Source organism: Thermobia domestica, chromosome 8 (assembly GCF_964235325.1).
Source record: "Thermobia domestica chromosome 8, izTheDome1.hap1.1, whole genome shotgun sequence".
NCBI classification, from domain to species: Eukaryota; Metazoa; Arthropoda; class Insecta; order Zygentoma; family Lepismatidae; genus Thermobia; species Thermobia domestica.
The window spans coordinates 283807972-283822016 of NC_137461.1; the positions used below are offsets into that span (position 1 = coordinate 283807972).

Here is a 14045-nt window from a genome sequence, read left to right on the forward strand (position 1 = left end):
AATTAAAAATAGAGACTGTACCTATAGTTCTGTTATATAGTACTCCACATATAAATAGATTTTTCGCTGTCAATTTATATTCTTATGTAGGTGGGGTCAAAGTTTACATTAACTTCCAGATTAAATTTTTAAGTTCTGCTGAAATGGGGAATATCTTCATAATTCTTACTTAATATAGAAAAAAATTCTTTTCGATTCTCATTATCCGTTGCCGTTTTGAGCTGATACTAGAGATTCTATAATTTAATACAATATATGCTACAATATTGAAGCCAAAGTAAAGCAGAAATTCAACAATAAACTGTCCATTATCGTAAGAACAACACCCTTTCCCTGGATTCAAATGTATTTTTAACAAGAGAGAAACACTTTCCACATCGTAAATAATGTTTTATATTTGCAACACTCACAATGGACAAATTACAGAAATTCACAAACAATAACATTATTTTTTTTCTTTATTTTCTTTTGTAGAAGCTAATTAGGAAAAAAAAACTAGAAAAGATCTTTGACGACATAGCCATTCCTACAGTTCTTTCTGAAAGAAGTAAAAGAAAAAAAAGTCAGAAACTGCTCTTGATTTATTCTCACGTTTTGTCTATATTTTACAAATACGTAGCCCGTCCTCATTGTTAGGAGAGATCACATAACAATAGATACAATCTACTAGTTAATAGTGTATATTTTTCACATACTGTACAAATATAAATAAATAAATAAATAATTTATTTCAGTAGGATAAACGCTATCAACTGCATCAGATTTGCAGCGAAACGACATACAGGTAGTGGACACTGAAACTGAAACACTTGCGCACATAGACAGGATGTTCGCGGGGCTCACGAGACATCTAGTACTTTATATCGTACTTTTAGCAATGAGTCACGTGTGCGGGTCCTTGGTAGTCACTCAAATAGAAGTCACTCCAGTAGTCACTGCACGTCAAATCGTATGTGTAGAGCGGTGCAATGGGAACATATTAGACTTCAAAAAAGGGCAAATTGTAGGGGCGCGTTTAGCAGGTGCATCTGTGTATGAAACTGGAACACTTTGTGACGTCTCATGAGCTACAGTATCCAGAGTGATGTGTGCATATGAAGAGGAAGGACAAACCACATCCTGAAGGAGCAACTGTAGGAGAAAACTAAAGTTGTCTGAAAGGGACGTCAGGACACTGACTACGATTGTTGCACGGAAACGGAAAATGTCCGAAAAAGTTAATACACACCTCAAAGAACCTATGTGCACGAAAACAGTTCGTCGATATCTGCGTAAGACCAACATCCATGGCAGGGTTGCGATATCTAAGCCTTTCATCAGTAACATAAATGCCCCACAGCAAGTTCAGTGTTGCCAGAAGCATAAAACCTGAACGTTGGAAGACCTAAAATGAGTCATATTCTCGGATGAGTCCAGCTACACTGTTTTCCAAACAGGAAGAGTGTTCGTCTGGAGAAGCCCCTCTGATGAATATAACCCAGACTACTTGGTGTCTACAGTCAAACATGCAGGCGGATCCTCATGGTTTAGAGTGCAATATCGTGGCTGACTTTGAGCCCCATAATTGTTCTAGAGGGTCGTATCACTGCCAAGGATTATAAACGCAGTGATACACCCTATGGTTCGAATACTCTCCCGGACGGTGGTACAACGTTCCAGGATAATAACTGTCTCATTCACACTGCTAAACTTGTCACAGCGTGGTTCGATGAGCATGACAGTGAGGTTCAACTTCTGCCACGGCCCGCTCAATCGCCAGATCTCAACATTGTTGAGCCTGTATGGGGTTTATTAGAGGATCGAGTGAGGAAACGTTTCCCTCCACCACGTGCACGTGCTGACCTTGTCATTGCACTTCAAGAAGAATGGCTGAAAATCCCCCTGCAAACGGTACAGGACCTCAATCAATCCTTCCCAAGTCGTATTGCTGCTGTACTGACTGCCAAAGGTGCCTCAACATCTTATTAAATACAAATTATGGCTTTCTACCAGGTATTTCAGTTTCAATGTCCATCTCGTGTAGTTTTGAGCGCCGTAAAAAGTTAGTTTCTCTCAATTTTCTCGAAACTATGCACGAGAGTTTATTCTCAGGCAAACCATTTCATTCAGATCGATGTGAACTATCAACTGAATATTTCATCTTTGGATAATATCTTGTTTCAACAGAAATGGAAGGGTTAGATGCAAGAACCAAGTATGTCCACTTTTAGAACTTTTTCCGGAGCTGGCTGCTTTGTACTCTTGACTTCACGATGAACGCTGTATATTCATCGGATCCACATGATTTTTGCACACAATGCAGAGTGACGTTTTTCTACTGGAACATGTAAAAATCTAAAATTCGCTTAAAAAAAAAAAAAAAGACTTACCTGGTTCTTACATCCAACCCTTCAATTAAAGTTTAAAATATAACGATTATTTTGGGCTTCAACTCATTAAGGGTCTTCACTACAGCGAAATTAAACTTCCGCTAATTTTAGAGTTTTTCTGCAATATCTTCAAAACAAATAAAAATATTGGAAAAACAGAAACGTAGTGAACTAGACAATACGATTTTGCATGTGATACCGTTATCACAACTCACGTATCTGTTTTCGATTTGGAAGTGAAGATAGATTTAGCATTTTTTGCGGGTTCTGTAAATAGCGGTATACTAAAACAGATAGGTGAATTGTGGTAACGGTATCACATGCAAAATCGTATTGTCTAGTTCACTACGTTTCTGTTTTACCAATATTTTTATTTGTTTTGAAGATATTGCAGAAAAACTCTAAAATTAGCGGTAGTTTAATTTCGCTGTAGTGAAGACCATTAACGCCTAATGAAAAGGTTGATCATATTACAGTATCACTTTCATCTTATATGATTGTTATATGATTTTTTTTTTTAATTGCATGAACTGCTTTTCCTGTAAATCTTTTTTTTATTTATCCTTCTATAAAATCATTTATTAAGTTTATTGTTATGTTAAAATTTTATGATTTCAACTGCATGTGCAGCTTATGTATTATTGCATTTATTATTAACCTATTACCAGATATAATCTACGTCATTGAATTAATTTGATTACACGTACTGAATATGTCTGCATGTATCATATACCTACTACCAGGCACACCTGTGGATGTAAATGCCTAATAAATAAATAAATGAAAGTTATTATCATTAAAACTTAGTTCCCAATTCATCACAAAGAAGGATTGATCAAATGGATCTTTTTGAAGAATCTTCTTTTCTGTTTAAAATTTGCTAATTTTAGTATACAATATCAATTCAAGCATTAATAAGCAAACAGTGAACTTAACACCGTCAATTCTTAAGAAAAATAAAATACAACTACACTACGCAACAACAGAGCAAAATAGTATTAAGAAAACATGTTTGTTTTAGTTTATAGAGGAATAATAAAATAAAGATGAAAGAAAATACCAAGTACGTCAATCTCATAAAACAAACACACACCAACATTACTTTACTGATATTCGTTATCACTAGGCATCATTGAAGAACACATTTTTCACTATATTGAAACAAAAGATAAATTTCGGCTGCTCATTCTAGGAAATATTTAAATAGATGCAACAGAAATTCGACTCCCAATTATTTACTAATCATAGATTCTATCTTACAAGGAAAATGCAGAAGTTTGACTTTTCATTAGTACTTTGAACTAGGCTGTACTTTGAGAAAAATATATCAATGTTAAGAATTTAACTTCTCATTGTTTGAACTATGAAGTTTATATGTTTTAAGAATAAAATGAAGAATCTGGTCCCCGTTTCTTGCCGGTTTACCTATATACCAACGGTCAGTTTCATTCATTAATTTCTGTATTTTCCCAGCTCTGCAAGTAATGAGGCATACTTTTTCTACGATATTTATGTGGATATTCTAGTGCAGTGTTTTCCAATCTGTAATGCGCGGACACTGGGAGACACGAAAGGCCGCGAACGCTGTGATAGAGCGTTCACCTCTGGTTTATGGGGTCCTTGGTTCGACCTCAGATCGGGACAAGTGAGCTTTGGGCTGGACAGACATCATGTGTGTGATTTTTCTTGGGGTTCTCCTATTGCTTTCCACTTTCTTCATTCCACCATTTCATCCATTTCTCATCATCACCGTCTCTTTGAGCCTAGCCGGCATAACTATGGAACGTACTACTTAAAGGATCTCATACCTGGGAGCCACGAGAGATTGAAACCAAGTCTGTGTGACATTTTTTTTTTTATTACGATTTATCTTATCATGTTGCTCACACCTGTGATATCTATATATATAAAAGAGAACGTACAAAATCCTTTGTCCGCTCATCACGCTAATACGGCTGAACCAATTTCTTTCATTTTTGGGGGGTTATTAGGATTTGGACCCTAGATGGTTTTTATCATATCACTTTAATTTTTAATTACCAGTGTCTTGAGATAATTGACCATTCAAGTGTCCATAACGTACAAATCCTTTGTTATTACTTCATCATAGGTAAAAATAAACGTATTTATATGCAACCCGCATGACCGTGTCACTCGGCGGGTTAACATAAATGACAGGCGATATACAGAGGAAAATAGCTTGAATCTTCTGTTTAAAATTTTTTAATTGATTTGCTTATTTTTACAGACACTTTTACAATATGCCAGCACCGGGATGACCGCAGCGAAGCGGGGCGGGTTAACATAAATGACAGGCGATATAATGTTAAGATTTACTGCAATCTTCTATGGTTTTTATCATATCACTTGAAAGCGAAAAAGTAAAAATTATCTAAGTAACAAAGTTTATTGCGTTCCGGGGTGACCGCAGCGAAGCGGGGTGAACGCTGCTAGTTTGTAATATACATCACCTAGATTTTAACCAATTTGAGAAGAACAGAATACCGGAAGATAAATGAAGAAATAAAATTACTAGCCTGGGCTAAAAGATGGATCACTCATCACACTGGATTGGACTGGATTTTGAGTTTAGAGTCCCGTTCACAGTAAGGCTATGAGGCATGGGCCTATCCGAACCACGTGAGTTCCCATCGGGAAATGAATCCGGGCCTCCCATACCAAAGGCGCGTACTCTATCCACATAGCAATGAGGAAGCTCTTCCAACACTTTAGATGAATGTTCAATTCACAATATTAGGCCTAACTGTATTATTGTATTTTTATTTTATGGATCAAAAGATCCAATCAAGATTTCAATCAAAATTTTTCTTGTATTTCTTATATCTGGAGAACTACACATAGTGTAGCTAAACCCAAACTATCAGTTAACTCAGTATGACATACTTCTTTCATAGAAAATACGAAAACTCGATTTAGGGGCCGTTCAAAAATTTTGTGGACCCTGATTCAAAAACTAATTATTGGCTAAGATCGCAATATTTTGATCCAGTTTTAGTTTTCGTAAAATTCTTGTTTATTATTCCCGTTTATAGCAGTATTGCATTGTCACAATATATTTAGGTTCTAAGAATGTGATATACCACTTCATTTTTATGATATGTAAAATATATTTTTTTTAAAATCGTTTTTAGTATGGAAGGTCGCAAGAATGAAAAGTCACTACAAGAAGTCCGCAACATCAGAAAGATTGCATAACGCTGGTCTAATGTAAAGAAAACTCAATGACATCTTCAAATCTAGTGTACTTGAACCTGGATTATATCTCAAGAAACTAACGTGACATTTACTTAAGAGCCTGACATACTAAAAATAAATAAATAAATGAATAAATAAATAAAAAAATAAGAAAATACCATTTTTCTTTTGCTTGCTTTTCATAAGTAAAAGGAGATAATGGATGTAACTTACCACAATCATAGATAATGTTATTTATTCTACAACAGAAAATATCAATCTGAAGAATTTTCAGTATTGCCATCCATAGAAATTAAAGTGTGGCCAGAATAACATTTCCCCCAAAATCTAAGTTAAGGCAGCGACTAGAGGAATTAACTCAACTGCATTTGATTACGTATCATGTTGTTTTGGTATCCTGTGAACTACTTTTTCAAGAATATCATTATTTAATTTTACATGATTACAAAACAACACGATACGTAATCAAATGCAGTTGAGTTCGTTCCTCTAGTCGCTTCCTTAACTTAGATTTTGGGGGAAATGTTATTCCGCAACACTGTATGTAACTCCTGTGGATGGCAACACTGAAAATTCTTCAGCTTCATATTTTCTGTTGTAGTGGTAAGTTACATTTCATTATCCCTTTCACTCATGAAACACAAGCAAAAGAAAGATGGTAAATTTTGTATTACTTTTAGCATGTCAAACTCTTAAAATACAGATACCACACACGTTCTACTATACCTAGACACAAAATACCAAATCAGAAAATAACTGAAGCGAACTGAAAAACACATGCAGTACGTCTCTAAATCTACAGTGAAAACAATGCGCAACAGACACGCCTCAAACTAAACTACCGTTAAGAGTAGCAACACTCTCCAATACTGTTACTTTCCATTTATAACAAAACGCAAGCAGTATACAACAATCAAACGATAACCTCAAGATGCTTGATCGTGCAAATGCAATACTTACTGACTCATATAGCTATAATTCATCATCCAACAGCCTGCAAATACCAATGACATATTTCAATGCCTCCATCGTTGGAGTTATACATTCAAAGAGAGAAAAACAGGCACAATCTAATTTCTAGCTTTAGCATATATGTTTTTCTTAAAATCTCTACAAAGACTGATTTTCCTTTAAAAAGTTTGTTATTTTTAGACAGACACTTAACTTTTCTAAAACTAATATGAAACGTGGACATGATAGATATAATGCAAAGATTTCGATGCTGCACCTAATTAAGCATAATAGTTGTTAAAAATTAAAGATTCTAATTGCTGGAGATTAGTAAATGCTCTTGACTATTAACAGTAAAAGCAACTGAAATTTCAGTGCAATCTTGAAATCATAAAAATGGATACCAAAACTGTATTTCAGAAAATAATTAATTATAAAAAAATGGCCACGTTTGCAACTCACAAAAGAGCAAAATTGTTTTTCTTATGGAAATGAGGAACGTATATGAAACTTACACAGTCACTGTTAAATGTTTCCTTGTCACCTGAAAACAACGACAACCACTAAATTATAACTGGCTACAGGTTTTGTTATAATTTCTATTTATATACTGCATGCTTTCTCATTTCGTAAGATCCAATTGGAATGTCATAAAATCTAACAACGAGAGCATTTAATATATTTATATTTATTAAAATAAAGTAGAATAAATGTATCAGAGTATAACATAGTTATTTGTAAAAAAAAATCAATTTGAGCTATAACTAAACTATTACATTGTACGAGGCGCATGCAGAAAGTAACTTTCCCGCGCGTTCCATAGCGAAGTGATCGCGTGTACGTGAGAGAGTAAGGTCCTAGCATGGCGCATGCGCCAGCGGAACTTCCCTAGTGCTCTCAGTAGCGTCGTGGCAGTGGTTGAAGATGGACGTTCCTATTCCAGCTCCCGCCGCGTGTGAAGTGCGAGTAGTGATAAAGTTTTTGAATACAGAGGGCATAGCGCCGATTGAAATCCATCGTCAGCTGTGCCAGTTCTATGAACCTAACGTCATGAGCAAGCAGATGGTGCGTTGCTGGTGCAGACAATTTACAGCAGGACACGAAAATGTGGGTGATGAGGAGCGCAGTGGAAGGCCAACAGTCATCACAGACCTTGCGGACCTTGTCGGGAAAGCATCATGTAGAATCGTCGCTCAGCGGTCAGTTCACGCAGATTTCCCCCTCTTTATTCCACATCATTATCAAAGAACGCCTATGATTCAAAAAGTTGTGTGCCAGGTGGGTGCCAAGGCAACCGACTCCAGAACACAAAACAAGGTGCATGGGGTCAGCATTGACATTATTGCAACGATGAAGCTGACGATTGATTTCAATCGGCACTATGCTTTGTGCATGGCAGGAGTTGGAACAGGAACGTCAACTTCAGCCACTGCCATGACATTATTGAGAGCACCAGGGAAGTTCCGCTGGCGCATGCGCTATGCTAGGACCTTACTCTCTCATGCGAATACAGGCACTTTGCGCAGCATACGTTTTCCTAGCTATGGGACGCGTGGAAAACTTACTTCCTGGATGCGCCTCGTATACCCATCAGATGAACTAACTCTAACTTGTGAAAAGTACTTGTAAAATCTCTAGATTTTGCACAATGCTTATGTTTCGGACTCGTGGAGCTAAGTCTTTCGTCAGAGCTCAAACGAAAAGTATAAAGTGTGGTTTCTAAATTTAACAGTTATTCGGTAAAGGAAGAAAAAAACAAACTAATGAGAGACAATCTACCGAAGTATTTTCTCAATTTTAGTTTATTTTTAGTGTTTTTCATATCTAATAACGTCTACCTTTTAAAAAACACTCTTTCCTGCCTTTCCTTTAATATCTTGCCACTTAAAAACTGATATTGACTCAGCAACATGAATCTCAAATACAAGCAGTTAAAGAAAAGAATCGGGAATTTTAAAAGTTAATTTTTTTAGTATTAGTAGCTATATTCCTATAGTTAGCGTTAACTTAATTCTAACATATTCAGGTTAAAATTTTACAAGATAGTAATTGAATTATACTAGTGTTTCTTTATCTGATATAACACCGAACATTTAGTAGGATTTTCACTAAGCTAGTTCCAAATTGTCGAAGGAAAGCACTTAGCATTATCCAAGGACAAAAAGACCCAAGATTCAAAAGGACTAGGGTGGTCCCCGTACACCCTACTGAAGGGATTAGAAAGATTCAAAGAAATGTTTCATGATAGTACTATATATCCTTTTCAAAATTAAGAGGATATACCACTTAAGCAAAAATTATGATAGTGTTAAACAACAATATAGCTTAAACTAAACTATTAAACAACAAGTTGCTTAAACAAAGCTAAATAGATACTATATTCCCTACAGTTTATGATTTATAAACAACAATGTCTTAGCCTATTTCTAAGGCCAGTATCTTTAGAATAGATAAGTTGCTTTAAGTGTAGTTTCCTTTGCTTAACAGGGAGAATTACGTTAATGTAACAAGTCAATTCATTCAGGAGATATTAACAAGCACTATGTTGGATTTGCTTACTTTTCACACTAGATGTAACTTTGCTCCTATTATCAGTTGAGTCATTTTATGTCTTCTGGAAACAATACTATTATTAATACAATAGAAATGAAATTTTGACGTTATTAATACAATTTAATTATGTTTTTTTTTTTTTTTTTCAATACAACACACATTTGTATGACATGACCACAATTGATATGATGGTCAATGATTAAAATCATTGGCGTGCGTAGTACATAAACTTTTGGGGGAGGGGCAGACTACCGGGGGGACTAGGGTGTATGGAATACTCAAGGAAAGCGAGGAACCCAGGGGCCCTCCTCCACAAAAAGTAATTTTCGTACATTGCATTTTAAAGCTTTTTTAAACTTAAATAACAAACAAAAACCTAACAATTATTGTGTTTTATTTTAACCTTTGACACTCTAGTTTTTGGAAAAATGTGGTGTTGAAACACACACACACTTTACACTTTGTTTATCCAAACAGTAAATTTCAACCTTGTTTTACAATTTTAGTTAAATGATATCAATTGTATGTCAAAAACAAGATAATGATAAAAGCTAGTGTGAAGTGAATACTCAGAAACAATTAAGTTTTGAAAACAGGTTTTAGGTCTACAAGTCTACAACTAATGTTTGAAGCTCAACAATGTATAGTTAAATAATTAGTTCAAAATTATTATTATATAGGATGGCCCAAAAGTAGGTATACACCCCTGCATTGATCAAGTACAACGTTCTAGTTGATGGGTTTATTTGCTTTTGCTATTCCGAGCTTAAGATATAAGTAAAAAGACATTAAAAACAAATAATAAAGAAACTAGGTATATCTGTTTGATAACAATAAGAAATGACATTTAATACAGTGAGTACAGGACTGTATACTTACTTTTGGGCCACCCTGTATTATTATTATTTATTTATTTATTTTAGCTAAACTAAATTTGTTTTGCTGCTTTCTATCTAAACAGAAACAATTTGTTACTTTACAATTTAATCCACGTTCACTTTCATAGGGCCAAAAACAGGCTGCCATTTTTCACAACTGGAAACAAACTTTTGTGCTACTTTTTTCATATCCACTTTCGCTAACATTGTTTTGTGAACGTAGCAAACTGCTATAGAGGAAAGTGGGTGAGTACTGCGCATCAAAGTTTCTCTATGATATCGCAGAGCATAATATTTGTAACGGCAAGTGATAGGTAGCGAACAAAGAGTGAAACAATCCAACATGTAACAGCTGGCTGTGCGCGCCATAATAACTGCTTAGTACATGTTGAAAGACAAAGTGGGAAGGTGCTTATAATTTGAGCCGAGACATTGAAACGTTGTATGTTGGATATGTTTTAAAGAAGAACGAAATTATGTTGCTATCGTATGTAGGATACTATGTCCTTTTAAAATATAAAACAACTAGACAATATTAGCTTGTTCTATTTTCATTTTTTTTTCTTTCTTTGTGAAGGTGCATATGGGGTAATGACGCGCAATGTATCCCATTAGTGCGCGGTTTTCCCCCTCATTGTTTTCAGGGGACAAAATATACTCAAAATTTCCTTCCCCCTCTTATTTTCGCAGATGCCGAGAAAGTACTTAAAAAAAAAAAAAAAACGCAAAAGCTGGACAGAGGAAGCATTGTGCAAGTAGACTTGACAATAGTTTGTGTTAATGTTAGCAGTAGACCCTATTTCATTTCAAGTATATTTTCTCTGTTTTCAATATTTCAAGTTTATAGTACGTAGTAGATTACTAAATACATAAACATATGTTTGGTTTCTATGTTACATTGGATTATTTAATATTAGAAAATTATCTGCGCGCTATTACCCTACAGGGGTGGTAAATACCGCGCATTTGCCTCACTCACTTTCTCGCTTGTTTTTTCATGACGTAATGCAGTTGACAGTTGACATAACATAATAGCTTATACATACGTTTAAAGTTAAAGGATGTGATTATATGTTCCTGAGTTCTTAGTCACTTCCATCCCGAATTGTCTGCGTAATTCGCGATTAAACCTTAAGTGCGCGGTATTCCCACACTTTCCTCTATATTTGAACCTCTTTTTCGGCTCATAGTTGACCTACGATACTTGAAATATTGGGGGGGAGGGGAACGAAAACCGTTTTAGAAATATTAGGGGGGCACATACCCGGTGAGACTGACGTTCGTGATTAAAATAGAAGAATTGTACTTTTAGAAGACCGTTACATATGAGTACAAGGGTTATATTTTTATGCAGCAACTATCATGACAGTTTTTTCCCCCCTATTTTTTGTGGTTCTCTTTGATTGTTTGATATAAGTGAATCATAATCTACTTTATGTAAAATGAAATTCTAACTTTTATTGGATCTGGCATAGGGTAACATTCTCATATCAGTCTTAGAAACTCTTTAAACAAAAGTTTACATGTTTCAGGTATTAAAATGGAGTAACTGATAACACACATAATGAAATCTAATCTATCATGTTGGTCCCTTCATTTCTAAATGTATTCACTAACTTTTAGGGTTCACAACTATGGAAAATAAAATTACCGGCACCTCCTTAAAATTTCCATGATATTGGGTCTAAATGTGACGTATATCTGTTCGGACCAAACCATGGGAAGGAAATATACTATCGTGAACAAAAGTGCATTAGCACCTTTATTCTGCATATCCTTAGTATATTCACTAATAAGCTTAATAGATACATTGTGCTAAAAATGAGAAACTGAAGTCGGTATTGATCATTTTATTGTATTTACCAGTAATTGCCACTTTTTTAAAATATCGAAACAAATGAACAAAAGTATATTAATCCTTACGTGACAATTTTGGATTTACAAAATGAAATTTACTCTATAAACTTATATTTCAACTGCAGGAAATCGCTTTAAGAAGTCCTAAGGAAGGAAGTTGGAGGTTTAAAGAAAGTTGTTATATGCAGTAATGCAGCAGCTAGGGACGTGAAACTAAATAATGCAACAAACACTGTGACTAACGAAATGCCTACAAGTTATTTGCCAACAATCGATGAACAATTGAATTTTATCGCTTATTATGCCGGACAGTTATGATCAATTATACGTTTCTGTCTCTATTGTTGAAAACAATGTTTCACAATAAAATATAATTGTTATCAAATCCCTTATGTTAAATGAAAACAACTGCAATAGATTAAAAAAATATCGCTTAATGTATAATACAACAAAAATTTATATTTGTAAAAGCACTGTTGAAGAATTTCGACGTTCGATGTTTTTATTCTGGATTACAAATTTCAAAATACCGATCATAAAGGGGTTGGTAAGAAGTTTGGGCTTAATCAAAATAGCAGCAATATTTCCGGTCAGGCCGCTGAAATACCAGCCAGTTGGCAACCCTACTAAAACTATATGAATCATTATGATAGCCTCTAAACTCAATCTCTTTACTGAATTACTGACAAATTTCTTCAATTTTGATTCCATCACTGACATTAAATGCTATGGCCTTCGACTGGATGAGTTTAGTAAAAAGAAACTGTTACGGTTGTATTGATTTTTAGGACAGGAATGACAGGATAAAACAACTGTTCTTTGAAAAAAATCTAAATTAACATGTTTTTTCTCTTCAAACTCTTTAATATATCATATCTGTTATGCATGAATTGAAAAGTAAAAGTTGCTACGTTGTAAATAAGAGCATTACTATATTATATAGTGATGTCAATGATTTGTGTTAGAAGGTGTCTGAAAATTCGGTGCTGCGCAGAAAGTAAGTAATCTAGTCACATGTTTTTTTATTGCGTTTCATTTCCAATCTATCTTGTCTTACTCACAGACTGAACAGTTTTCGAATAAATTATCGTGTCCAATTAAGATAGATTTCATGTATGCGTGTGTGTGTGCAGAAACTGCAATTATACGCACAATATGGGCTGTAAAATGTTAATCGTCATTTTCTACAATTATCTTAACAAAGACAATTAAAGAAAATGCAGGGTTAATTTTGCTATAGAAAAAAATTAAGCCCAAGTTACCGACTTAGGATATTTTTCAACAGTGAACATTACTATCACTGGACAGTGATCGGAGGACAGCGATCCAGAAAGCCAACCTCAGCTAACTGGAAGAAATGACTTGAAGACCATTAATATCGTTTGAGTGAATTCTAATATTAGAAAAGTCTCAAGATGAGATCGCAGACATTGGATATAATATATCATATTTACCGATTGTAGCAATAATAATACTACTAATAATCATGAATTTAATGTTAATTTGGTTTCCTTCAGTATTTTTAAATTGAATCTAATTCAAATACCAAACCTTCATAATACGTACTAAAAGGACAGGGGTAATTTTCAGATGTCGTTGATACATTATGGTGCATATGGTAAGTAATCTATTTCAGTATATTCAAATGTAACATCTTGCTTAAAATTATGGCAGAGACCGAACATGACGAAATAGAAAGCAAGTTGACACATTATTTTTTATTAAGACAATAGACTAAAATTCTATACGTCACTTTTTGTTTTAATGTAAAATGTAACGAAAAAGAAATTAAGGTTTAAAATCTATTAATTGTCTTTATTACTCTTAATTTCGAACCAATGCATCATTATGTGAATAAGGAACTCGAAACTTGTTTATTCAATAATATCACTGGAAGAACCATATCGTCATAATGAAAGTATAAAAGAATTTACTTATAATTTAATCTAAATATATGATGGAAAAGAATAAGGCTTCAAAAAATATATGAGATCAACATTTATACGAGTAAGCTGGAGAAAAAGCAACCAGTTTCAAATGTTCATATACGAGGAGAGTCCAAAAATGTTTCCCCTCTCGTTTTCCTCAGAAAGCGAACAGCAATGGGGTAAAAGAAGACAGCACTTTCAAACACACCCAGACACAAATGGGTATCGTTCGCCCACGATTCTGCACATGACGCCGTCGGAGCGCGTGCGCAAAGCGGAGACGAGTCTCTCAG

General features: G+C 34.6%; 1 protein-coding gene across 8 annotated transcripts in view; it reads right to left on the reverse strand.

Moving 5' to 3' along the window:
- The window catches only part of LOC145693650 (uncharacterized), a 363723-nt gene that overhangs the window by 16022 nt on the left and 333656 nt on the right, over positions 1-14045 (reverse strand). The window contains exons 12-14 of one of the 8 annotated variants that reach the window (XR_014132812.1): positions 7052-7080; positions 6546-6579; positions 378-538 (exon numbers count right to left, since the gene is read on the reverse strand). The exons of 3 other annotated variants lie outside the window; for them this stretch is intronic. Coding sequence is in view for 4 of the 5 variants with exons in the window: in XM_081769859.1 (XP_081625985.1) it covers positions 9099-9150 (52 nt within the window). In the remaining variant the exon portion in view is untranslated. Of the gene's footprint in view, positions 1-377; positions 539-6545; positions 6580-7051; positions 7081-9083; positions 9151-14045 lie in introns of those variants that run through there. 4 more of the 8 variants (XM_081769861.1, XM_081769862.1, XM_081769860.1 and 1 more) reach the window with 4 other exon arrangements.